The sequence below is a fragment of the Schistocerca serialis genome, chromosome 8 (genome assembly GCF_023864345.2).
Source record: "Schistocerca serialis cubense isolate TAMUIC-IGC-003099 chromosome 8, iqSchSeri2.2, whole genome shotgun sequence".
NCBI lineage: Eukaryota > Metazoa > Arthropoda > Insecta > Orthoptera > Acrididae > Schistocerca > Schistocerca serialis.
Window position 1 is genome coordinate 377,940,419 of NC_064645.1, and position 26,512 is coordinate 377,966,930.

Consider the following 26,512-nt stretch of genomic DNA (forward strand, 5'->3'; position numbering starts at 1 on the left):
TTCGTTACTTCGTCAGCCAATGTCATGATGGCTTTTCTGTGGAAATACCAGACTGTAGCTGTGTTTCTTGATTTGGAGAAAGCCTGAAACACCTGCTGGAGGACTAGTATCCACCGTACTCCTTACATGTTGGGCTTTGGAAGCCACCTGCCCCATTTCCTTCAGGAATTTTTAAAGGACCGATTTTTCAAGATAATGTGGATTCAGCCTTGTCAGACGACTTTATTCAGGAGAACGGGGTGCATCAAGGCTCTGTCCTGAGTGTTGTCCTCGTTCCTATAGCCATAAACCCTATTATGGATCATCTCCCACCAGGCAAATCTCTTTTCATCGGAAACTTTGTGATCTATTGCACTTCTCCATGGACTTGTCTCTTGTGCAGCATCGTAAGCAGTGTCTCTATCATCAACTCAAGGAGTCCACTCCACCGCCCCCCATTGCCGTCGCCCCCCCCCCCCCCCCCCCCCCTGGGGACTCACCACTCTCATGAGTTCATGCTTGGCTATGAGAGGGGCCCATTCCTTGCAGCACCTCTTTCCTTTCCATGCAGCATGTCTATCCTCCTCCTGTTTTTTCTCCTCCCTTTGGATCATGTTTGGCACATTTTTGATGATGTGTTCTGAAGTTTTGCCAGCCTGACATTGGAACAGTCATTTTTTTTTTTTTTCCTCTCCATCTCCCACCCTTTATCTGCTTTGGCGTTTGAGGTTTCTCTTTGTCTCTTCTTCCTCTCTGTGTGCTCCTGAAGGCCAGTCCATACATTTGATGTGCAACAAGTACTGGGTAACACGTAATTCTGAGCCCCAGGTCGACAGGTAGGGTTTGCACGTATCCCCTGGTACAGGCCAGGCCCAGGGAGGAGTAATTTCCTCAGGTGTTAGCTTTCCAAATTGCCAATTGGTATCTCTGTCTGGAATTTGGGAGGTGTGACATGAAGTGTGAACAATCACCTAAGGCGGATGAGGCCTCCTCTGAGGGGGTGGCCCCAGTTGGAAGCAGCACGCCGTAAGAGATGCTGGCAATCGTGGGGGTTTTTTTGCAGCGAGCCAACCACCATCTCAAGCTATGTCTACTAAACGTTAACGGAATGAGGCTAGAGAGTCAATGACTCTCCCAGCTGCACCTCAGGTCCTCGTGATATCACATACGAAAGGTGGTCAGTCTTCAACTACAGTTAATCCGTCTATCATTCAGAAAGATGTTGATGCCATTGCAGGCCCTGTGAAATTTTGCTCTCGTTTACATTATGTGACTTTGCTTCTAGAGACCAGTTGTGTTTTCTCAATTATCGGCTATTTTAGTGAACGACCCACGGGCAGTCAACAGCATTTACCTTTTATTTGTCATATCAATATCACAAGGAGCATTTAACCTTTGGTTCGGGACCTCCATTGTCTCTAAAGCATATTTTGTGGACCTTAAGCCAAGAGGAAGTTCTTGGTCTTAGCTCTCTTTCCTTCCGTCAGTTGGGCTTGACGTTTCATCACTTTCCACTTCTTTTTCATATTAATGTTCTAAGATAGTGACATGGGCGTTTGTGACCACAGATTTTTTTTTTCTTTTTTGCCCCCCTCCTTCAAAAAAAAAAAAAAAGAGAGATCATTGAAAGAATTTTCATGAAGCGTAGTTCAGCCACAAATGAGGTAGCTTACAAAGCCTCATTCGACCAGTACTTCAATATCTCTCATCAATCTGGGAACAGAACCAGATAGGACTGGTAGAGGAAATAGAAAAGATCCAACAAACAGCAGTGCAATTTGTTACAGGTTCAGTTCATAGGCACTAAAGTGTCAAGGAAATGTTAAGTCAACTTCAGAGGCAGACACTGCAAGAGAAGCATTCACATCATGGTGACATTTGCTTTTAAAATTTTGAGAGCGTACATTCCTAGAAGAATCAATATATTGTCTGCTCCTATGTATATCTTGCGAAAAGACCATGAATATAAAATTATAGAGATTAAATTTTACTCACAGGCCTACCAACAATTGTTCTTTCCATGAAAGATAATGGATAATTTAATAGCATTCAGGAGACTCTGGGCCAAAGAGCGGTTTTAATAAAGAAAAGAAAGCAGGAGTGTTGGGAGCAATATGTCTCAACTATGTGATCCCACATCCCATTGTCCCAGGTATGGACTAAACTCCATTGCATTTCTGGCAATCCACCATCCACGGCGGTTCCTGACGCCCTTGACAATGGTAACACATGCACTAATCCCATGGTACTTGCTGAATGTTTTGTGGCACACTTCACAGAAGTGTCTGACTGCAGTATTTACCATTCTCATTTCCTGACCCAGAAACATCTTATTGAGCTCTAGTCACTATCTTTCCATGTACATGGCTCTCTATCATACACTGAAGAGCCAAATAAACTGGTACACCTGCCTAATATCATGTAGGACCCCTACATGCACGCAGAAGTGTCGCAACACGATGTGGCATGGATACTTCTAATGTCTGAAATAGTGTTGGAGGGGACTGACACCATGATTCCTGCTGGGTTGTCCACAAATCTGTAAGAGTACGAGGGTGTGGAAATCTCTTCTGAACAGCACTTTGCAAGGCATCCCAGATATGCTCAATAGCGTTCATGTCTGGGGAGTTTGGTGGCCAGTGGAAGTATTAAACTCAGAAGTGTTCCCGGAGCCACTCTGTAGCAATTCTGGACATTTGGGGTGTCGCATTGTCCTGTTGGAATTGCCCAAGTCCCTTATAATACACAATGGACATGAATGGATGCAGGTGATCAGACAGGATGCTTCTGTACATGTCACCTGTCATATCTAGATGTATCAGAAGTCCCATATCACTCCAACTGCACACATCCCACACTATTACAAAGCCTCCACCAGCTTGAACAGTCCCCTGCTTACGTGCAGGGTCCATGGATTCATGAGGTTGTCTCCATACCCATACAAATACAATTTGAAACAAGACTGGTCCAACCAAGCAACATGTTTGCACACTAACACTTGTTGATGGTCCAGCATTGAAATCTGTAGCAATTTGCGGAAGTGTTGGACTTCTGTCATGTTGAATGATTCTCTTCAGTCATCGTTGGTCCCATTCTTGCAGGATCTTCTTCTGGCCACAGTGATGTCAGAGATTTGATGTTTTACTGGATTTCTAACATTCACAGTACAATTGTGAAAGGTTCGTATGGGAAAATTCCCACTTTATCAATACCTTAGAGATGGTGTGTCCCATCACTCATACACCGACTATAACATAACATTTCAAAATTACTTAAATCTTGATAACCTGCCATTGTAACAGCTATAACCAATCTAACAATACAGTTAGACACTTGTTGTCTTATATAGGTATTGCCAACGACAGCGCCGTATTCTGCCTGTTTACATATCTCTTTATTTGAATACGCATGCATATACCAGTTTCTTTGGTGCTTCAGTGTTTGTTGTTGTTGTTGTCGTCTTCAGTCCTGAGACTGGTTTGATGCAGCTCTCCATACTACTCTATCCTGTGCAAGCTTCTTCATCTCCCAGTACTTACTGCAACCTACATCCTTCTGAATCTGCTTAGTGTATTCATCTCTTGGTCTCCCTCTACGATTTTTACCCTCCACGCTGCCCTCCAATGCTAAATTTGTGATCCCTTGATGCCTCAGAACATGTCCTACCAACCGGTCCCTTCTTCTTGTCAAGTTGTACCACAAACTCCTTCAGTGTATGATGTCCCTTTTAGTGAATGGGAGCTTCATAGCACTTTGGCAGTGTGTCGAATACAGCCCCTAGACCCAACAAAATCCACAACCAAATTCCTTAACTTCTTCATGCCAACAACATGAAACATATTCTTGGACTTCTTAATCGCATTTGGTGGGAGAGAGTATTTCCCTCTTGATGGAGTGTAGGTATTATTATTCCTGGCCTGAAACTGGGTAAGGGCCAACATATTTTAATAATTATTATGATTCCAAAGTGGTTTTTGGGCTTTCCGGTCCACCGCATATCACCTGGTTTGTTTGGAATCCGCAGTGCACAATGCTTTTATGCACTGCCACCATTTGATTACTCTGTTCTTTGACCTACAGGAGACATGCATTACCACCTGGCAACATCACATCCTACCTACACTGCATGAGTGGGGTTTCTGGGGACGTTTACCTATTTCTATCAAGAATTTCCTATCTCTTTGACTTTTTTGGTTCTGGGTAAATTCGACCCTCAGCAACCAAAATGTACGGGAAACTGGAGTCCCTCGGGGATTGGTTCCAAGGAAAATGCTGTTCAGTATTGCCATCAATGGTATCGTCAATACAGTGGGCCCTACAGTCTCTCCATCACTGTATGTGGAAAATATTTGTCCATATTGTGCCTCTGCATCACTGTGTACTGATGAGCGCCATCTTCAGGGGTCTGTCTGGAGAGTACATGAGTGGGAACAGAATCACAGTTACCAATTTTCTCTTGCAAAATCACGAGTTCTGCATTTTTGTCAACTCCAGATTGTGCAACTGCACCCATATATTTATCTTGGTGACCTTGAAGCTGTTGAAACGTTTCAATTCTTGGTTATCTTATTTGACAACAAGCTAACCACATGTCCATCAGCTCAACGCAACTTGCATGTAGAAGCTGAATGCTCTCCATTTTCTTAGTCACTCCTCATGGGCTACAGACTGCACAGTTCTTATGAGATTTAACAAAGTGCTGATTTTATTACACTTGGCTACGAATGTGTTGCCTATGAATGGCTAGCACCATCCATACTGAGCTTGCTGGACCCTGGTCACCACATTGGTGTGCGTTTGGCAATGGGGGTGGGGGGCGCCTTCTGTGCAAGCCCTGTTGACAGCTTCCCGGCAGAAGCCAGTGTCCCACCCTTGTGGGTTAGATGACAGCAGCTTCTGGCAAGTTATGCAATCACAATCTGCCAGATGCCTACCCATCCATGTCACTCAACTCTTTCCCACAACCAACATTTTAGACTGTTTACAAATTGCCAAAAACTGGGCACACCAGCTTGAATCTAACTCAATATTCTGCTGAGGGACCTCCAACAGTCTCCATTAGTCTGTGTTCTCGGAGTTCCCTCTCGACATTCCTTGTGGTTTGTACCCTGTCCTGCGATATGGATGGACCTCTTTTGTGGCCCCAAGATGGATGCTGATCCTACCCTTCTCTGACATCTGTTTCTTTCAGTCCTCCACAATTATTCTAATTCAATATGCATCTACAGGGACTAATCAAAGGATAGTGTCAGGGTCGGTTACACTTTTGCACATGCAAGGGGACACACAAAGAACTTTCTGCCATATCTCAGGCTCTGCAGTTCATCAAATCCCAGGCCACAACTAACTTCCTGATCTGTAGCATTTACATGAGTTGCTTAAAAGGAATAATCCTGTGCTATCCCAAAAATGTTTTAGTCGCCAACATCCAGAAACTACTGGTTAACCTCTATGGCTCTGTAAAGACAGTGACTTTCAACTGGACACTAAGGCACATAGACATTCCAGGAAATGAGCTCACTGACCACCTACCTAAACATGCGACCACAGGAGAGCAACTAGATGTTGGAATACTACACACAGACTTAGATTATAACTTTGACACAGTATTTTGAGACTCTGGAAATTAGAATGGCAGGCTGCTATGACCCAAAACGAGTTGAGAGCAATTAAAGTCGCAACTGAGGTGTGGCACACACTTTTCCAGGCCTCTCACAAAGAAGCCATTGTGTTGTGCCAACTACACATTAGCCACATGACTCAGCCACGAGTTCCTCCTGCATTGGGAGGATCCCCCTCTTTGTAGTTGTGGTAGTCTACTGATGATAGGGCATGTTCTTGTTGAGTGCGCCCTGCTGGGGAATCTGTGGCACTCTACCTGCCTCATTACCTCAGATGCTTGCAGATGACAAGACAGCCACTACAAAAGTGTTGTATTTCCTGAGACGAAATGGATTTTACATCAAACTGTGACACTCCACTTCCAGTGTTAGAGGTTGTTGGGGGCAGAGGGGATTCACCCCCCTCTTGCATATACAACCTATGTGACCACATGTTACTTTCTTCCCTTGCCAAACATGAAGACATGCAGTAGAAACACTCACCATTTGGGAGTGGGCACTATCTTGCTGAAATTTAAGCCCAGGATGGCTTGCCATGAAGGGCAACAAAACAGGATGTAGTATACCAGTGACATACCACTGTGCAGTAATAGTGCCACTGAAACGTATGTAAGTAGGCTGTTTAGGTTTTTTTTTTTTTTTTGGTAACGCCACCTCTGTATGAAAAATCACTGGCTGTGCTGTGTGCAGTCTGTGGCTGCTTTGCATTGTTGTAATACTCGCCATTGTAGTGTTAGGCAGCTGGCTGTGAACAGCGCGTAGCATTGTGCAGTTGGAGGTGAGCCGCCAGCAGTGTGGATGTGGGGAGAGAGATGGCAGAGTTTTGAAATTTGTCATGAACTGCTATATTTATATGTGATGATATCAAGGTAAATACATTGTTTGTTCTCTATTAATATCTTTCATTTGCTAACTATCCCTATCAGTAGTTAGTGCCTTCAGTAGTTTGAATCTTTTATTTAGCTGGCAGTAGTGGCGCTCGCTGGATTGCAGTAGCTTGAGTAGCGAAGATTTTTGTGAGGTAAGTGATTTGTGAAAGGTATAGTTTAATGTTAGTCAGGGCCATTCTTTTGTAGGGAATTTTGAAAGTCAGATTGCGTTGCGCTAACAAAATATTGTGTGTCAGTTTAAGCACAGTCATGTATAAATTGTTCAAAAGGGGACGTTTCACCACAGATGAAAACCAAAGGAATTGTGCTCTGAAAAGAAATGGCAACCCAGACATCAGTCATGGTTGTTGTGCCATATGATGGTCGACAGACCGGTTGGTATCCCACTGTTGTCCAACATGTATCCAGACAGGTCTTTGATGGACACTTGGACTTGGTTCAAATTGGGACTTATCACTGAAGACAGTTCTACTTGAGTAATGAGATTCCAGGCCAAAGACATTTTTGGAGAAGCCCTGGACAGCAGTGGGATACCAACTTGACTATTGCCTGTGTAAGGCTCGACAGCCAGGAGTAATGGTCTAGGGTGCCACTTCGTCTCATAGGAACACATTGTTTGTCAAGCAAGACAGCCTTACAGTACAGCAGTACTTTGGTGGTATTGTATGCCCCATCTTATTGATCTTCATGGCAAGCCATCCTGGGCTTACATTTCAGCAAGATAATGCCCACTCACACATGAGTCTCTAATGCTTATCTTCATGCCTGCCAAACATTACCTTGGCCAGCAAGTCACTGGATATCTTTCCAGTTAAGAACTTTCGAAGCATTTCAGCCGTCTTGTGATTTTGATGATCTAACATGCCAGATGGACAGGATTTGGTACGATATCACTCAGGAGGACATCCAACAACTCTGTCAACCAATGCTAAGCCAAATAACTGCCTGCATAATGGCCAGAGCTGGACCAATTCATTACCGATTTTCTTAGTTTGTGAAGCTCTTTCACTTGAACCAATATCCAGTTTTTCTGAAATAGTGATCACTTATTTGTTGTACATATACAGCAGATCTACTGATGTGCATCCCATTAGGATGGTTTCCTCATGGTGCATATTTTTTTCCCTTAAAATATATTACAGTTCAGTGCCACTGAACACATTTAAAAAGAATACTACTACTACTACTACTACTACTACTACTACTACTACTACAGAAAAGAGCAATAAGACATATACATGGGATGGGACATAGAGATTCATGTCATGAAGTGTTTGTGCAGCACAAATATCTGACAATATATTCTCTGTACATCTTCAAAATAGTTGGATTTTTTATTAGTCAACCAACAGAAGCTCTCAAGGGCAGTGATGTACATGATCACAACACTAGAACAAAGTGTAACTTTTTCTGTAACAGAACAACGTTAAAAATGACTGATAGAAGTCCATATATCAGTGGTTTGATTTGGTATAACAAGCTACCAAACTCTCTAAGAACGGACACGGGAAATATTTTTAAAACAAAATTAAAATATTTTCTAATAGATAAATGTTTTGTTCTTTCAACAAATTTTAAGGTAGTGATTGTAACGTGAAGCATTAGCATATCAGTTTTAATATGACAAATGTAAAAAATAGACATAAGAAGCAACAGCTACAGAATGTAGTGTATTTTGTAAGTGTAAATATAACCACAGTACTAAGTCTGACATTTGCAAAAGCCATCATTACGATGGTACCACGCAAAGAAAATGTAAATAAATAAACAGTCATTGAGTGTGTTCCATTCTTTTTCTGGCAGAGTAACATGACAAAATCTTTTAAGACTGTCCAGGAAAACAAGTATTTACCATCTGGTCAAAGAGCAACAGTCACCTATTATATTCTGGCAGAGTTACATTAGAGATATATGTTTACATGGATTTAGAAGCTCTGGTCTACGGTAGAATGAGGCCTATGAGCAGACTACTTTCACCTACCAGTATAATGGCATGCCAATCAGAAACTGGTAGTGTTGAGTACTGGTGCAGCAACTGGGACAGCCCATGCATGATTACATCCTAATGTCTCATATCTCTGGGTGAGAAAGACTCACTAAGCTATAAGCAGCTGAATGTCGTTGAGTGGCAGACAACAAAAAGATTAGAGTCACAAAGTGGCCATAGCTAGTGAAGTGTCTTGATTCATCTGGAATTCCAACTGAAGAACTTGTCACCATTTCTTCTTCTCCAAGGCTGAAACTGAACAGAACTCTTCCATGAAGTGTTGCTTTTGTCTTTTTTTCCCCATGGTTTACTCTCACTGATTCACCTGTTACACTCTTCCACATGATACATGTTCTTTATTTTACTTTGTTAGTATTGTGGCAAATGATGTTGACACCTACTTTACATTTTTATCTGTTTTTTTATTTGATTGGGATTTCCTCCTGACGGCCCAAGGTCACATCCTTTGTTATGGAATTATTTCTTACTCCATATTGTATTGAGATGAGAACTATTGACTGAATGTCTATAGTTGGCAAATTATTGGTCATTGTTACTAAACATACTAATACAGTCATTTGCAGACAAGATAGCACCAAGTGAAGTGGTGCAGTGGTTAGCACACTGAACTCGCATTCAGAAGGATGGTTGTTCAAATCGACATCCAACCATTCAGATTTAGGTTTTCTGTGCTTTCCATAATCCACTCTGGCCAAATACCAGGATGATTCCACGAAAAGAAAGGCTGTGTTGATTTACTCTACTCCCCCCCCCCCCCCCCCCCCCTCCCCTCACCCTTCGCCAATGACACAATCGGAGCTTTTGCTCTGACTCTAATGACCTCATTATTGGCTGGACATTAAACCTTGTCTTTCTTTCCTTTTGACTTGTCAGCTGCAGCTGACACATTATGCAAGATGTTCATCTGTGCCCAGGCTTCAAGTGCACTTCCACTACTGTACAGTGGCCATTCACATCAGAGCCCCACCTCTGCTGTTGTCCCCTCCCCTTTCATACAGTCTTTGCAGATATGGGTCAGATTATTTTGTGCAGATTCAACCAAACCAGCCTCCCCACACATCAAATAAATCCCAACAGAACCATGTTGTGAAGTCTCAACAACGTGAAGACTCACTAGGAACAAGAAGTCTGTTACCCTGTTTCCATTGGCAAGCTTACTGGTGTAAGTTAGGGGCACACTACTCTCTGAAATGGTGTTCAATTGAAAGGTGGTGAGCCATGGAATTTTATTATTACAATCAGAAAACAATGACTGATATTTCCATTGCAGTGAGCCTAGATGTACATCACCTCAGCACAGAGTACAAACTACACTGGTAGAACTGTCCAGCAATTTTTTAGTCAGACAACCACAACAGTAAGGATAATCACTCCACGAGCCTGTGATGAAGCTAGCCAGGATAATTTTTAATTCCCCTCTTGTTTTGGCATCTGCCTCCTTAAATTTGTTTTTTTTTTTTGCTTCTCAACTATTTACCATTAATGTACATGAATATAATCTGCATTTTGATAAAAGAGAAAAGTTGGCTCTCAGTTTTAAAGAACATATCACCAGATCTAATTTTGTGCTTAGTTTTATGTGTGTAATTGATTTCCTAATTTGTTTTGACTATTCCCCGTTAATACTATGGTTATAGGGTGAAATCAGTAAAATTCTGTTGTTGACTTATAAACAAATATAAATTCTGTACTAATTATAAACATTTGGAGGAACAACTAATTGTATTCTTAAAGGACCGATTTGGCTCTATTCAAAAACATGTTAGCAAAGCCAGCCCTTAATTAATTCCAAAGTAATTAACAGTTTTGTCAAAAGTATTGTTTGCATTACAATATATGTTAATTTCATCATTTAAACAAATAATTCTGCCTAAACCTTGTAGATGAAGAAACTGTTAAAAGGAATGAATTTTTTGACATATTCAGTTAATTTAATGAGTTAAGTTTTAATTGTAATTTCTGTAAATTAAACTTCGAACAATGTGTAGTTTCAGCACCTATTATTGTGAGGATATATAAGGGCCCAATTTTTGGTCACAAGACAGTCAGTCCATGGCTGAGTTTCAGACGAGGAGCCTGTGTTGGTTAGAACAACAACAATGCATCAACTGAACAGTGAAATAAGTGTTACACCAATAGGCCGTGTGTCAAACCAATGACAGTGTCTGCTCCATACATACCTGATTATTCCAAAAGAACTGTGGACTATGTGGTTATGTATTTCACTGCTCATAGATGTTCAACAGTAAACTATTGTAGCAGTATGTAGATGTTCACCTGCAACCTATTAGTGAGGCTTAAGGAAAGTTAAAACAAGAGCGCACTGGCCACATAACTGTAATATTCGGGGGTTGTGAACAATGAAAGTAAAAGACTGTGAAATGCAAATGTGCACCTGTCAGATAAATCATTTACAGTAGACAGTAGTTGTACTTCCACAACCCATTTTTAGCCAGTGTAGCAGCCAGTACATGAACACAGAGCACAACAAACGAAGAAACAAATTAGGCAAACCGTCACAAGCCATTTACACACCCATGCACATTAAAGAAGTAAACGTGGCAAATACTGTGAGTTGCAGATAACTGTATCTTATAAATGAGAACAGAGCATATATCTACACACTGTAAGTCTGTTACATCTAAGTCACCCCATATAGAAACATTTGAATTAAATGTAATGAAATGTAATCAGTGAAATAAAATGGTTTTGGCTTAATTTGTGCCACATGAACTGTGGGAGAACATCTGATTAAAGTGATACAGTTTAAAAGAAGGAAATATAAGTGACAATGAAAATATGGGGCTGGGTTACAGGCGTATTCCAATGGTTGAAGCAACTTCTGGCAATGAGCAGATCATTTAGGCTAGACTTGTTGTCTGGTACAGATCTTCATCTGCCATGACATCAGAATCCATGTCAAACTGCATGTCTCTATCAGTGATGTCTAAACTACCTTGATATAGAATTCTAGTGTCTGAGCATAGATATTTGACATGCCAGCAAATTCCTGTCATTTCATCATCCATTATATTGTAGTTAGGAAAAATAATTCTCATTGGTCTGTTCATGATTAAGAACTATTTATTTATTTCTGGTTTTTTAACCTTATGTCAACATGTATGTAATGGTTGGATGTGTGAGTGGAATCAAAAAATATTTCCTTTCATGTTTAGTGATAGCCATGACAGCCATGTTCTATTAAGACAAAAAACTTTCTATAGCCAAGATTGCATAAATACTTATATATTTTCAACAACTCATGTCAACAGACTTTGCTGCCATTTTCTGGTCTTCAAAATTTTTTGTTCAAAATGTGTTCATTGTGAGTTAGAAACTCGTGCCAAGTTGTCATGTTAGCAGATAAAATGTGGCACATAATATAAAGTTTTGTCAGAATATGTACAATACAATGGGCTACATTTTAGCCACTAAAATGACAACTTGGCTTGAGGTTTTAACTCTCAATGAATACGTTTTGTAACAAAACTTTACAAAGACCAAATGATGACAGCAAAGTCTGTCAAAACCAGTTGTTTAAAGTAAACTACTTATGTAATCATGGGTTTAGAAAGAGATCTCTCCTTCTAGTTTCTCAATATGAGAAAATTCAATCTAGTTAGGCAAGAAACAAAATATGAACCTCTTTGTCTGTCTTACTCAGACAGATAGAATTTGACACACTGGTAGATCAGAGACCACTGATCACGGTGTAATTATGTGCATAAGTCAGCTCAGACCTAAGAGAAAGGCAAGGACTTAAAACTTCCAATAGGACCTTGTGTAGTAATGCATTGCCAGACTTCAGGTTGAGAACAGATTCATTTTTATTGATGATCTACTATCTGGAGTTTCACAGGTCCTACCGCTCAATATTTTCTTATTCTCTCTAATTCTAAGTATTTTTCCATTTAGAAAATGAAATAATTATGGCAACACAACTGTTCTTTTCATAGGTTCTGCAAGACTGAATGCCAGCATGAATGGGAAGATCGCAGCTCGTACGCTGCTGTACTTTGCACTGACATCTCTGCTGAATGCTATCTTGGGAACAGCACTTGTGCTAGCCATCCATCCAGGCAACCCAGCGACCAAGAGTGCACTGGGCGTGGGCACCGAAGATCGCCAGGCACACATTCTTGACAGCTTCCTGGACCTTGGCAGGTAAGATGTCTGCTCACAGCAGATGATTACCTCTGTGAACATGGTCAATGGAGGGTGCTTACAAGGGAACCTCCCCATCGCACCCCCCTCAGATTTAGTTATAAGTTGGCACAGTGGATAGGCCTTGAAAAACTTAACACAGATCAATCGAGAAAACAGGAAGAAGTTGTGTGGAACTATGAAAAAAATAAGCAAAGTGTACAAACTGAGTAGTCCATGTGCAAGATAGGCAACATCAAGGACAGTGTGAGCTCAGGAGTGCCATAGTCCTGTGCTTGGCGTGAGCAGATATGGACTGAGAGGTCCTTGGTTCAAGTCTTCCCTTGAGTGAAAAGTTTAATTTTTTATTTTCAGACATTTATTATCAGTCTGTCTGTCCGATGCGAGGTAACTGCGCCGTAGTATGGGGACGCTACACCTAAACAAACTTCGAAACACATGACGTCAGTCGACTACAGCGCGCGGAAGAGAGAGTATTCCTGATACCGAGGCTCCGTGGCTGGCAGTTGACTGTCCGCTACTTTGGACGATAGTGCATTAAATACGTTAGATGTATTCCGCGGGCAATATGAATCCAGCAAATATAGCTCGCGACTTCAATAACAAGGTCAATGAATATTTTCCGAACTGTAAGGAATCGGTTGACCATGACCTTGCGATCAAATTTTTTCGGTTCCCATTGGAGAGGCACACCCTTTCATCTACTAATCGCACGGTTTTGCGGTCCGCTCGCAAAACACACACTAAACTTATTACAGTGATCGGAGATGTCAATGAACGAACGGACAGATCATACATTTGCGAAAATAAGGACAGTAAACTTTTCACTCGAGGGAAGACTTGAACCAAGGACCTCTCGTTCCGCAGCTGCTGCTCACGCTAACCACAGGACCACGATGCCCCTGGGCTCACATTATCCTTGATGTTGCCTTTCTTGCGCATGGACTACTCAGTTTGTATATTTTGCTTATTTTTTTCATAGTTACACACAACTTCTTCCTGTCTACCCGATTGATCTGTGTTCAGCTTTTCAAGGCCTATCGACTGTGCCAACTTATAACTAAATCTGAGGGGGGTGCGATGGGGAGGTTCCCTTGTTAGTACCATTACTTATTCCTCTTTGTTTGGTTTCACTTGAAAGAATCGTAAATGAAATGAACCAAAGATGCTAACAGTTGATTCACCTCATGTTCAACTAATTGTAGCAGACTGTCATCAAAGCCAGTGCACCATTTTGCATAAGGTTATTGGCTTCTGAGAGGGAGAAAAATCACTACCAGGTTGTCACAAGGTTTGATACTGGTTTTACTGTTCTCTCACTTGCTCACTCACTCAATCATTCACTAATACATTTATTCATTCATTGTTTCCTAAATCCCATCAAAAAAGAGAACTTTCCAGGATGCATAACAAGTATTCATTAACAAATAAATGAATCATACAAACACATCTTTATACTGCATTAACAACAATCTATCAGTACACTTCTTAATGCTACTCATGCTTATGACAGTTAAAGGTAATCAAATAAATTAGAAAGAAATCTGCTACACTGAAATAAAATGCTGCTGTTTGTTTTCTATTGCTAGCTTAACATTTGCTTGATTGCACTGGCATTTTCCAAAGAATGTTATTACCTGCATCTGTAAATACAGTGCCCTATTTATAGTACATTACTATTTGTCATGCAGCATTGCAACAAACACTGCTACTTGCTATGTAGCTAACTGAACTTTCCTATCCTTGAATGTAGATATTCAGAGAATTTGTAAAAAGAGTGATTAATGAGTATATTTTCAATTATTTTTACTAGTTAGGATTCCCAGTTTCTTGTATTATGTTATATGTGATCTTGTTGCATATCGTTGCATCAAAATATATAACTCCAGTGTAAATACTAGACATGGAACCAAAAATTCAATGTAAGGATATTTCTGTGCCTCTTACGTGATTGTGTTGATCACAGTGCAACTGAAATTGATTTTTATAGTTAGCAACAAAACTATTAAATAGTAAATATGTTGAGAATTAGTACAAGTATTCAAAGACCCTTAAAAATGATTTGAAGGAGCATAAGCATTAGTTTGGGGAGAGGTATAAATTTTTGTAGCTTCCGATATTTACACAGAATTCTCACTGCTCACCCCTGTTGCATAAAAACTTTATTTACTTTAGGTGCACTGTTGCAGGAGATAAATCCATAAGGAAACAGGGAATAACAATATGCAAAAGAAGCTAACAATCTTGTCTTTTCACATGAAACAGATTCACAATTGCAAATATGGACAACCTTCAGCTATATAATGGAATGATAACATTGAAAATTTATGGTGGACTGGGACTCAAACCCAAATTTCCTGCTTGTGATGGGTGGTTGCCTTGACTCCTTTGGCTATCTACACACACTTCATGGCCAGACCCAAACTTCCATAGGTAATCGTATAGGTGTGTACAACCTGCAAAAATGGCTCTGAGCACTATGGGACTTAACTGCTGGGGTCATCACTCCACTAGAACTTAGAACAACTTAAACCTAACTAACCTAAGGACATACACACATCCATGCCCAAGGCAGGATTCGAACCTGCGACCGCAGCAGTCACGTGGTTCCAGACTGTAGCACCTAGAACCGCTCGGCCACTCTGGCCGGCATACAACATGCACTAATTATTTATATGTGCCCTGGGTGTAGGCAGATGGAAATGTTTAATGTTGTCATCATTCAACTACACAAGCCAAGGTTGCCCATATTCACAATTGCGAATATGTTTTGTGTGTTTCATAGCAGCTATAGTCAGCACAGTGTCTGTTCCTTTGGACATGAATGCACTGCAGCAACGTATCTTGTCTTTATGTCAACATAATTATGGGCACAACACGCTGAATTGAATTTTTTACTGGTTTACCTGTGAGGTACATCCAGTGCTTTTTTTCTAAAAAAAAAAAAAAAAAGTTTGAGGGTACTCCGACATGGGATATAATTCAGCGTAAATTAGTTATAAATGAAGCGTAGGATACCACCCATCTGCTTTTAGCCATGACGTCATCAACACGTCGAACTTTTTAAAAAAAAAAAAAAAAGTGGTATCAGACTCTTCAGTTGACTTTACCACAGCTCAAATGAAGCAGGTGATGTCGAGTAAGACACAAACATACAAGAGAATGTGGTATCAAACACTTCAGTTTACATCACCTCAAATGAAGCATGCGATTTGAGCGTACGCATATCCGTTTAGCACTACATGCCCACTATTAGCAGGCAAGGACACTACATGACTGGCGAACTGGCTGGCAGCGATTCAGTTGTCGAGAATGGTTGCCGCAGCTTCGAAATGCTTGAAACAGTCAATGACACTGATTTTCCCACCAAAAACTGCACTGGTATCGTTCATATTGCAATTACCAGCTCGAAAAAATGAATTAAAAATTTACGTCCGTTAAATAAATCTTTGGCACTCTTCCAAGTTCTCAACATTGTAAAAAAAATTGCTTTGTCGATGAAAAAGTTTAGGGGTATGCATCCCCCAGCGTTCCCCCAGAAAAACAGCACTGGGTATATCTCTTTTGACATGTTACCAAACTAGACCCTAACAATGTGACATAGGGTGTTTCATTTATAATATGACTATTAATGTCTACTTCATGTGCTGACAAGACATTTTTGCTTGACTGGAATAAGGTAATGTGATTTTTTTGTGAGATTAAGACTTCAACTGTTTCCTGTAAATGGCTTGTAATGTTCACTTTTTATATGAGTTGTGTATTTTAAAGCTGAGTAAGGATCCTTAGTTACTATGCTTGACAACTTTTTAACCTCCCATTAAAGCCATTGAAAAATTATTTATTTAGCTTAAAAACAATAGTGGACCCAGTACTGATCTGTTACTTTGTTCTCCCATTCTGAGGTTATTTGTTAATGAGACCCTCTACTTTCTGATATGAAGGAAAGAGTCTGCTGTGCAACAGGGATGACCGTTAATGCTGTAGCACTCTGGTTTCCCTGTAAAAATTTTTGGATTCACACAGTCAAAGGCTTTGGCAAGATCATTAACCATACTAACAAGTTATATTCTCTTTTTAGCTCTGGCATCTCTTCTTTTACGAGGTCCTTTATTGAATTCTCAGTGGAGAATCCTTTGAAAAAGCCAAACTGAGCCTGGTTTAAAAGTTGTTCTCACTTGCATGAGTCAGTATTTTATCACAGACCAATTTCCCAAAATTTTTGAAAAGAATGGAAGCAGTGAAGTAAGTTTGTAACACTATCAGTGCGACCCACGCGACTTTGTTGAGCACATTATGAACATACCTGTCAGAAATTTCAACAAAAAATCAGCCTGGCAACTGATCTAGTGCCTGAAGGTAAGCAGACCACACCCAAGAGTGTGGAAGGTGTTGCCTAACCCTCACACACTAGAGCAGTCAACAGGTTGAAACGGTGTTGAAATTTCTGACAGATACATTTGTAAAGTACTAAATAGAGTTGATAGAGTGGCACCAAGAGTGATGTCGAACTGGGGCAGCAGACAGAGACCATTTGCCATTTTATTCATGCACATGTTAATGTGGACAGGAGGGTGGAAAACAGGAGAGTTGAAAAAGTATCCTTTACTGTTTCTGGATCATGTTCAAATGTCATTGAATCATTTTGAATGGTCCCTTGTGATTCCAATCTATATACAAGAGCAAAAATTGGGGTTGTGCTTCAATCCACACATTTAATGGGGATGCAGCCCCAGAATGTCCTTAAAAAGGATTGAACATCAGAGGGTGTCAGCAGTGTCAAAGGATGTCCAGAACATCTTCCTGCATTGAAATGTACCGCAAGCTGCTGTTTTCAGGTGTAAAATGGATGGGAATCAATGTCCCAGGAAAAGGGGTGTTTTCATTGACACTTTTTACACCACCCACTGAGAGCTTTTCATGTAGATTCTAAGTGGCAGTGTGCCTGAAATGTTTTCCTTGGCCACCCATAAGAAAACCGAGTGGTTTCAATGCTAGGTGTCATGGTTCTGACCACCACCACAGAGACATCAAAAGAAGGGGTGAAGTGTAGGTAAGAGCGACTGCGATGACCTCATGATGTGACATGTCAATGATGATGTTGGGCAAAATTGTGTGAAATTTGTTGCCAATAACAAACTATTAAGTCACCTAATAGCTCATATGAACTTCTGAGCTGTGGCCTTTACTACACCTATGGACACCTACTTGTTTGAATTTTCACCAAGCGCGAGGGTGATGTTGCAGGGCGCTATGTTTTTGCACCAATACAGAGGAAGGCTGTAGGCACCTTTGAGCCAAATTTCAAACTTATGCATGATAATTGGAGGCAAATATAAGGTTTCAAAAAATGGGCCTTTAATTTTGTTGCACAGTGTAGTTATTTCTGGTGACACTAATGTAAGCTTTCTGTAAAGTGTTTTCTTCAGTGTAAAATTAAAGCACATGCTTTCTTCTCTGCTTCAGCTTGCATCTACCCATCACACAGTAAACAGTCACACTTTCACAGGTATATTTGCAATAAAAACCCCAAATAGAGCAATTTCTACCATTAAAACATTTGTATCTGGCACATCTGCCTGCGACTTAATTTTCAAGATGTACTCCCCAGATGTCCAAGAAAGAAAGCTCAACTGAATGCATAGAGAGACTTTAGGCACATCAAGGTATCTGAACTTACAATGGAGATCTGAAAGCAGTTTGGGAAATGGCTTCCAGTCCATTCCCAGACATAAACAACAAACTTCATGGACTTATAAGCAAAATTACTTGAAAATATGACATACAAGTATATGCTCACTGAAAGACTGCAAAAGTGAGAAGGAAATCTGTTCCTTGGCTAATGGATGAACTGAAACAGCTCATAAAACTCAGAAATACTGCACATCGGGTATGTCCTACCCCTGAAAAATAATACTTTTTTCATGCAGAAGAGTGTAACACTTCACAGGGCACATGGTTTCAGTGAGTTATAAATTTAGGATGTTTCGACAAAGAAAATGTTTCCTCAAAAACCAACTACACAGTTATCACAACTGGTATGAAAACTACATTGAATAATAAACCTTGGCAAAATACAGTATGAATAATAATTTAGCAGTTTTAAATATTCATGGTATCTGAATTGAACAGGAAACAGAAAAGAGTATTTGAAGAGTGGAATTATAACAAGTGGAGTTATAACACTGCACTATATTTCACACTATCCCACTCAATGAACTAAAGCAGTACTTCACTTTGACAACCACAGCTGAACTGTAAACTAAACAGACTTATTGACTGACAGTAGAACATTGGCTGTCATCTTAAAAGTGCATGGAAATGAATGCTTGATGCCTAGAGGCAACAGGGAAATAACTGAGTCATCCACCATTTAACAAAATCAACATTGCCATCAATGTTCTTCTGTCACAAACTTCAACATAATCTCAAGCAACATACGAAAGTTCTGTGACTTCATGTGGTCTCCCTGACATAATGTGGCCAATGAAATAAAGTACAAAATGAAATAATCTACAGAAACCAGCTGAATCATGACAATGAAGGAAGTTGTTGAAAACTTGGGAGTGAATAAGACCTACTGATAATTTAACAGGGATAAATGATAGTAGCCATGAAAAATTCTGTTTTAAGAATGTTGCTGGCAGTAACATCAAAAATCTGTGTCAATCAGATCAGTATCTGCTGGACACAGTAACATTGTAGACCAAATTATAAAGCTCATTGAAACTTCCTAGCAGATTAAAACTGTGTGCTGGACCGAGATTCGAACTCAGGACCTTTGCCTTTCTCGGGCAAGTGCTCTACCAACTGAGCATGACTCACACCCCGTCCTCACAGCTTTACTTCTGCCAGTACCTCGTCTCCTACCTTTCAAACTTAACAGAAGCTCTCCTGCAAAACTTGCAGAACCTGCCGTGCTGGTACTTACAATAGGCCAAAACTTATGCCACATAATTAATGTATAAAGAAAAGATTGTAGGACCTAATACTGAAACCAAGGGTATGTCTGAAGCAAACTGTCTCCATTGTGACTGTGTTCTCAACATGATACGCTGTATGCTGATGACCTCTAGTTATAGCTAAGTGTTAAGCCAATCAACTTGAAGTCAGTTCTCAAGGAAGGAAGGAAGATTGGGTTTAATGTCCCGCTGATATCGAGGTCATCAGAGATGGAGCACAAGATCGGATTGTATTAGGGACAGGGAAGGAAATTGGCTGTGCCCTTTCACAGTCATCCCAGCATTCACCTAGAGTGATTTAGGAAAATTACAGAAAACCTAAATCTGGATGTCTGGATGTGGATTGAACTGGCCTCCTCCCTAAGATGAGTCCAGTGTGCTAACTACTGTGCCTCATCACTTGGTGACAGTTATCAAGAATTTCAATGCTGACCTAGGCCAAGACTATAAGCTTAAAGCCCATCAACCAAAAAACCACAAGAGATACTTGTTAGCTATTCTGTTCTCATATGTGAAAATATCGAGAATCTGTACAATCTTTAATCCTAAATGAGACGAATACAATTTCCTCACCAAAGAGCCTTAGAGTAACACTAGATCATTCCACGTGGGAAAAATATATCTAAAAACAAAGATGATGTGACTTACCAAACGAAAGCACTGGCATGTCGATAGACACACAAACAAACATAAACATACACACAAAATTCAAGCTTTCGCAACCAACAGTTGCTTCGTCAGGAAAGAGGGAAGGAGAGGGAAAGACAAAAGGATGTGGGTTTTAAGGGAGAGGGTAAGGAGTCATTCCAATCCCGGGAACGGAAAGACTTAACTTAAGGGGAAAAAAGGACAGGTATACACTCGCGCGCGCGCGCGCCCACACACACACACACACACACACACACACACACACACACACACACACAAGCAGACATTTGTAAAGGGAAAGTGCTTGGGCAGAGATGTCAGTCGAGGCGGAAGTACAGAGGCAAAGATGTTGTTGAAGGACAGGTGAGGTATGAGCAGCGGCAACTTGAAATTAGCGAAAGTTGAGGCCTGGTGAGTAACGGGAAGAGAGGATATATTGAAGGGTAAGCTCCCATCTCCAGAGTTCTGACAGGTTGGTGTTAGTGGGAAGTATCCAGATAACCCAGACGGTGTAACACTGTGCCAAGATGTGCTGGCTGTGCACCAAGGCATGTTTAGCCACAGGGTGATCCTAATTACCAACAAACACTGTCTGCCTGTGTCCATTCATGTGAATGGACAGTTTGTTGCTGGTCATTCCCACATAGAAAGCTCCACAGTGTAGGCAGGTCAGTTGGTAAATCACGTGGGTGCTTTCACACGTGGCTCTGCCTTCGATCGTGTACGCTTTCCGGGTTACAGGACTGGAGTAGGTGGTGGTGGGAGGGTGCATGGGACAGGTTTTATGTTGGGGGCGGTTACAAGGGTAGGAGCCAGAGGGTAGGGAAGGTCGTTTGGGGATTTCGTAGGGATGAACCAAGAGGTTATGAAGGTTAGGTGGATGGCGGAAAGACACTCTTGGTGGAGTGGGGAGGATTTCATGAAGGATGGATCTCATTTTGGGGCAGGATTTGAGGAAGTCGTATCCCTGCTGGAGAGCCACATTCAGAGTCTGATCCAGTCTCGGAAAGTATCCTGTCACAAATGGGGCGCTTTTGGGGTTCTTCTGTGAGAGGTTCTGGGTTTGAGGAGATGAGGAAGTGGCTCTGGTAATTTGCTTCTGTACCAGGTCGGGAGGGTTGTTGCGGGATGCGAAAGCTGTTTTCAGGTTGTTGGTGTAATGGTTCAGGGATTCTGGACTGGAGCAGATTCATTTGCCATGAAGACCTAGGCTCTAGGGAAGGGACTGTTTGAAATGGAATGTGTGGCAGCTGTCATAATGGAGGTACTGTTGCTTGTTGGTGGGTTTGATGTGGACTGACGTGTGAAGCTGGCCATTGGACAGATGGAGGTCAACGTCAAGGAAAGTGGCATGGGATTTGGAGTAGGACCAGGTGAATCTGATGGAACCAAAGGAGTTGAGGTTGGAGAGGAAATTCTGGAGTTGTTATTCACTGTGAGTTCAGATAATGAAGATGTCATCAATAAATCTGTACCAAACTTTGGGTTGGCAGGCCTGGGTAACCAAGAAGGCTTCCTCTGAGTGACCCATAAATAGGTTGGCATACGAGGGGGCCATCCTGATACCCATGGCTGTTCCCTTTAATTGTTGGTATGTCTGGCCTTCGAAAGTGAAGACATTGTGAGTCAGGATGAATCTGGCTAAGGTAATGAGGAAATCACCCTCTCCAAACCTTCCAGGAATTTCTCATTTCCAGCCATGGCTCTCAATCCTTCTTAAAAAACCTTAATCCTACTCCCAACATCACCACTGCTGAAGCCCAGGCTATCCATGATCTGAAAGCTGACCGATCCATCGTCATTCTTCTGGCGGATAAGGGTTCCACGACCATGGTACTCGATCATCGGGAGTATGTGGCTGAGGGACTGCGTCAGCTTTCAGACAACACTACATACAAAGTTTGCCAAGGTAATCCCATTACTGATGTCCAGGTGGAGCTTTAAGGAATCCTCAGAATTTTAGACCCCCTACAAAACCTTTCACCTGACTCCATCAACCTCCTGACCCCACTGACACCCCGCACCCCTATCTTCTACCTACTTCCTAAAATTCACAAACCCAATCATCCCAGCCACCTCATTGTAGCTGGTTACCAAGCCCCCACAGAACGTGTCTCTGCCTACATAGATCAACACCTTCAACCCATTACATGCAGTCACCCATCCTTCACAAAGACACCAACCACTTTCTCGAATGCCTGGAATCCTTACCCAATCTGTTACCCCCAGAAACCGTCCCTGTAACCATTGATGCCACTTCCTTACACACAAATATTCCACATGTCCAGGGCCTCGCTGCGATGGAGCACTTCCTTTCACGCCGATCACCTGCCACCCTACTTAAAACCTCTTTTCTCATTACCTTAGCCAGCTTCATCCTGACTCACAACTTCTTCACTTTCGAAGGCCAGACATACCAACATTTAAAGGGAACAGCCATGGGTACCAGGATGGCCCCCTTGTACGCCAACCTATTTATGGGTCACTTAGAGGAAGCCTTCTTGGTTACCCAGGCCTGCCAACCCAAAGTTTGATACAGGTTTATTGATGACATCTTCATGATCTGAACTCACAGTGAAGAACAACTCCAGAATTTCCTCTCCAACCTCAACTCCTTTGGTTCCATCAGATTCACCTGGTCCTACTCCAAATCCCATGCCACTTTCCTTGACATTGACCTCCATCTGTCCTATGGCCAGCTTCACACATCCGTCCACATCAAACCCACCAACAAGCAACAGTACCTCCATTATGACAGCTGCCACCCATTCCATATCAAACGGTCCCTACGCCTTCATGGCAAACGAATCTGCTCCAGTCCTGAATCCATGAACCATTACAGCAACAACCTGAAAACAGCTTTCACATCCCGCAACTACCCTCCCGACCTGGTACAGAAGCAAATAACCAGAGCCACTTCCTCATCTCCTCAAACCCAGAACCTCTCACGGAAGAACCCCAGAAGTGCTCCACTTGTGACAGGATACTTTCCGGGACTGGATCAGACTTTGAATGTGGCTCTCCAACAGGGATACGACTTCCTCAAATCCTGCCCCGAAATGAGATCCATCCTTCGTGAAATCCTCCCCACTCCACCAAGAGTGTCTTTCCACCGTCCACCTAACCTTCGTAACCTCTTGGTTCATCCCTATGAAATCCCCAAACCACCTTCCCTGCCCTCTGGCTCCTACCCTTGTAACCACCCCCAGTGTAAAATCTGTCCCATGCACCCTCCCACCACCACCTACTCCAGTCCTGAACCCGGAAGGTGTACACGATCAAAGGCAGAGCCACGTGTGAAAGCACCCACGTGATATACCAACTGACCTGCCTACACTGTGGAGCTTTCTATGTGGGAATGACCAGCAACAAACTGTCCATTCACATGAATGGACACAGGCAGACAGTGTTTGTTGGTAATTAGGATCACCCTGTGGCTAAACATGCCTTGGTATACGGCCAGCACATCTTGGCACAGTGTTACACCGCCCGGGTTATCTGGATACTTCCCACCTGTCAGAACTCCGGAGATGGGAACTTGCCCTTCAATATGTCCTCTCTTCCCGTTACCCACCAGGCCTCAACCTTCGCTAATTTCAAGTTGCCGCCGCTCATACCTCACCTGTCATTCAACAACATCTTTGCCTCTGTACTTCCGCCTCGACTGACATCTCTGCCCAAACACTTTGCTTTTACAAATGTCTGCCTCTCTGCCCAAACACTTTGCCTTTACAAATAGACACACAAACATACACACAAAATTCAAGCTTTCGCAACAAACTGTTGCCTCATCAGGAAAGAGGGAAGGAGAGGGAAAGATGAAAGGATGTGGGTTTTAAGGGAGAGGGTAAGGAGTCATTCCAATCCCAGGAGCGGAAAGACTTACCTTAGGGGGAAAAAAAGGACGGCTATACACTCACACTCGCACACACACACACACACACACATATCCATCCACACGTATACAGACACAAGCAGACATACTTAAAGACCAATATGTCTGCTTGTGTCTGTATATGTGTGTATGGATATGTGTGTGTGTGTGTGTGTGTGCGAGTGTGAGTGTATACCCGTCCTTTTTTTCCCACTAAGGTAAGTCATTCTGCTCCCGGGATTGGAATGATTCCTTACCCTCTCCCTTAAAACCCACATCCTTTCGTCTTTCCCTCTCCTTCCCTCTTTCCTGATGAGGCAACAGTTTGTTGCGAAAGCTTGAATTTTGTGTGTATGTTTGTGTTTGTTTGTGTGTCTTTCATCGACCTGCCAGCGCTTTCATTTGGTAAGTCACATCATCTTTGTTTTTTGATAAATTTTTCCCACGTGGATTGTTTCCCTCATATATATATATATATATATATATATATATATATATATATATATATATATATATATATATATATATATATATATATATATATATATATATATATATATATATATATATATATAATGCTCTGAGACTGCTATAAAGTCTGCATCTCAATAAAGTGCTTTTCTTTCCAAATAGTTGTTTATTTTCTGAAGCCATTAGCTGTCACAGTCTCACTAAATTCCTTTTAGAACTCACTATGTCAAGAGATATCAATTTTGTACATCTATAAAAAAAAACTTTGTTTAAAATTATAACATAATATAAATTATAACATAATATGGCATACAAAAATCTGTATATATATATATATATATATATATATATATATATATATATATATATATATATATATATATATATATATAATGGAAGGAAACATTCCACGTGGGAAAAATTATATATAAAAACAAAGATGAGGTGACTTACCGAACAAAAGCGCTGGCAGGTCGATAGACACACAAACATACACACAAAATTCAAGCTTTCGCAACAAACTGTTGCCTCATCAGGAAAGAGGGAAGGAGAGGGGAAGACGAAAGGAAGTGGGTTTTAAGGGAGAGGGTAAGGAGTCATTCCAATCCCGGGAGCGGAAAGACTTACCTTAGGGGGAAAAAAGGACAGGTATACACTCGCACACACGCACATATCCATCCACACATACAGACACAAGCAGACATATTTTCTGCTTGTGTCTGTATGTGTGGATGGATATGTGCGTGTGTGCGAGTGTATACCTGTCCTTTTTTCCCCCTAAGGTAAGTCTTTCCGCTCCCGGGATTGGAATGACTCCTTACCCTCTCCCTTAAAACCCACTTCCTTTCGTCTTCCCCTCTCCTTCCCTCTTTCCTGATGAGGCAACAGTTTGTTGCGAAAGCTTGAATTTTGTGTGTATGTTTGTGTTTGTTTGTGTGTCTATCGACCTGCCAGCGCTTTTGTTCGGTAAGTCACCTCATCTTTGTTTTTATATATATATATATATATATAATGCTCTGAGACTGCTATAAAGTCTGCATCTCAATAAAGTGCTTTTCTTTCCAAATAGTTGTTTATTTTCTGAAGCCATTAGCTGTCACAGTCTCACTAAATTCCTTTTAGAACTCACTATGTCAGGAGATATCAATTTTGTACATCTATAAAAAAAAACTTTGTTTAAAATTATAACATAATATGGCATACAAAAATCATAAAAATGTCTGCTTGTGTCTGTATGTGTGGATGGATATGTGCGTGTGTGCGAGTGTATACCTGTCCTTTTTTCCCCCTAAGGTAAGTCTTTCCGCTCCCGGGATTGGAATGACTCCTTACCCTCTACCTTAAAACCCACTTCCTTTCGTCTTCCCCTCTCCTTCCCTCTTTCCTGATGAGGCAACAGTTTGTTGCGAAAGCTTGAATTTTGTGTGTATGTTTGTGTTTGTTTGTGTGTCTATCATCCACACATACAGACACAAGCAGACATATATATATATATATATATATATATATATATATATATATATATATATATATATATATACTATAACAACTCTTTCCTGTTAATCTGTACTTGCACAGAAACTTGCTTTCTCATTGTCAATTACAGTAGTGTTTTCTGGTCTTTCTTCCGAAAGTTCACAGCACTCGAACTGGTGATCAACTTCTGCATATGATGTGTGTGTTACGTTTCTACTTGTTGATCATATTTCACTATATTATGCATAACTCTTCTTCTATGTGCGAACAAGTGCAGAGATTTCTATACACTCTGTCCCTACTACTGTATCATCAAATTTTACAAAACAACATTCATTCTGTCCTGCTGCATCAACAACTGCTTTCTCAAAGTACTTTTTAGTGGCAGAGACCTGTCTGTGGAATGATTACCCTCTTAT

At 41.2% G+C, this 26,512-nt stretch overlaps 1 protein-coding gene across 4 annotated transcripts in view; it reads left to right on the forward strand.

The window, feature by feature from the left end:
• LOC126416402 (excitatory amino acid transporter) overlaps positions 1–26,512 on the forward strand; it is a 444,232-nt gene that overhangs the window by 357,080 nt on the left and 60,640 nt on the right. For all 4 annotated transcript variants that reach the window (XM_050084097.1, XM_050084096.1, XM_050084095.1 and 1 more), the window contains one exon: positions 12,455–12,662. In XM_050084097.1, coding sequence (XP_049940054.1) covers positions 12,455–12,662 — 208 coding nt within the window. The remainder of the gene's footprint in view (positions 1–12,454; positions 12,663–26,512) is intronic.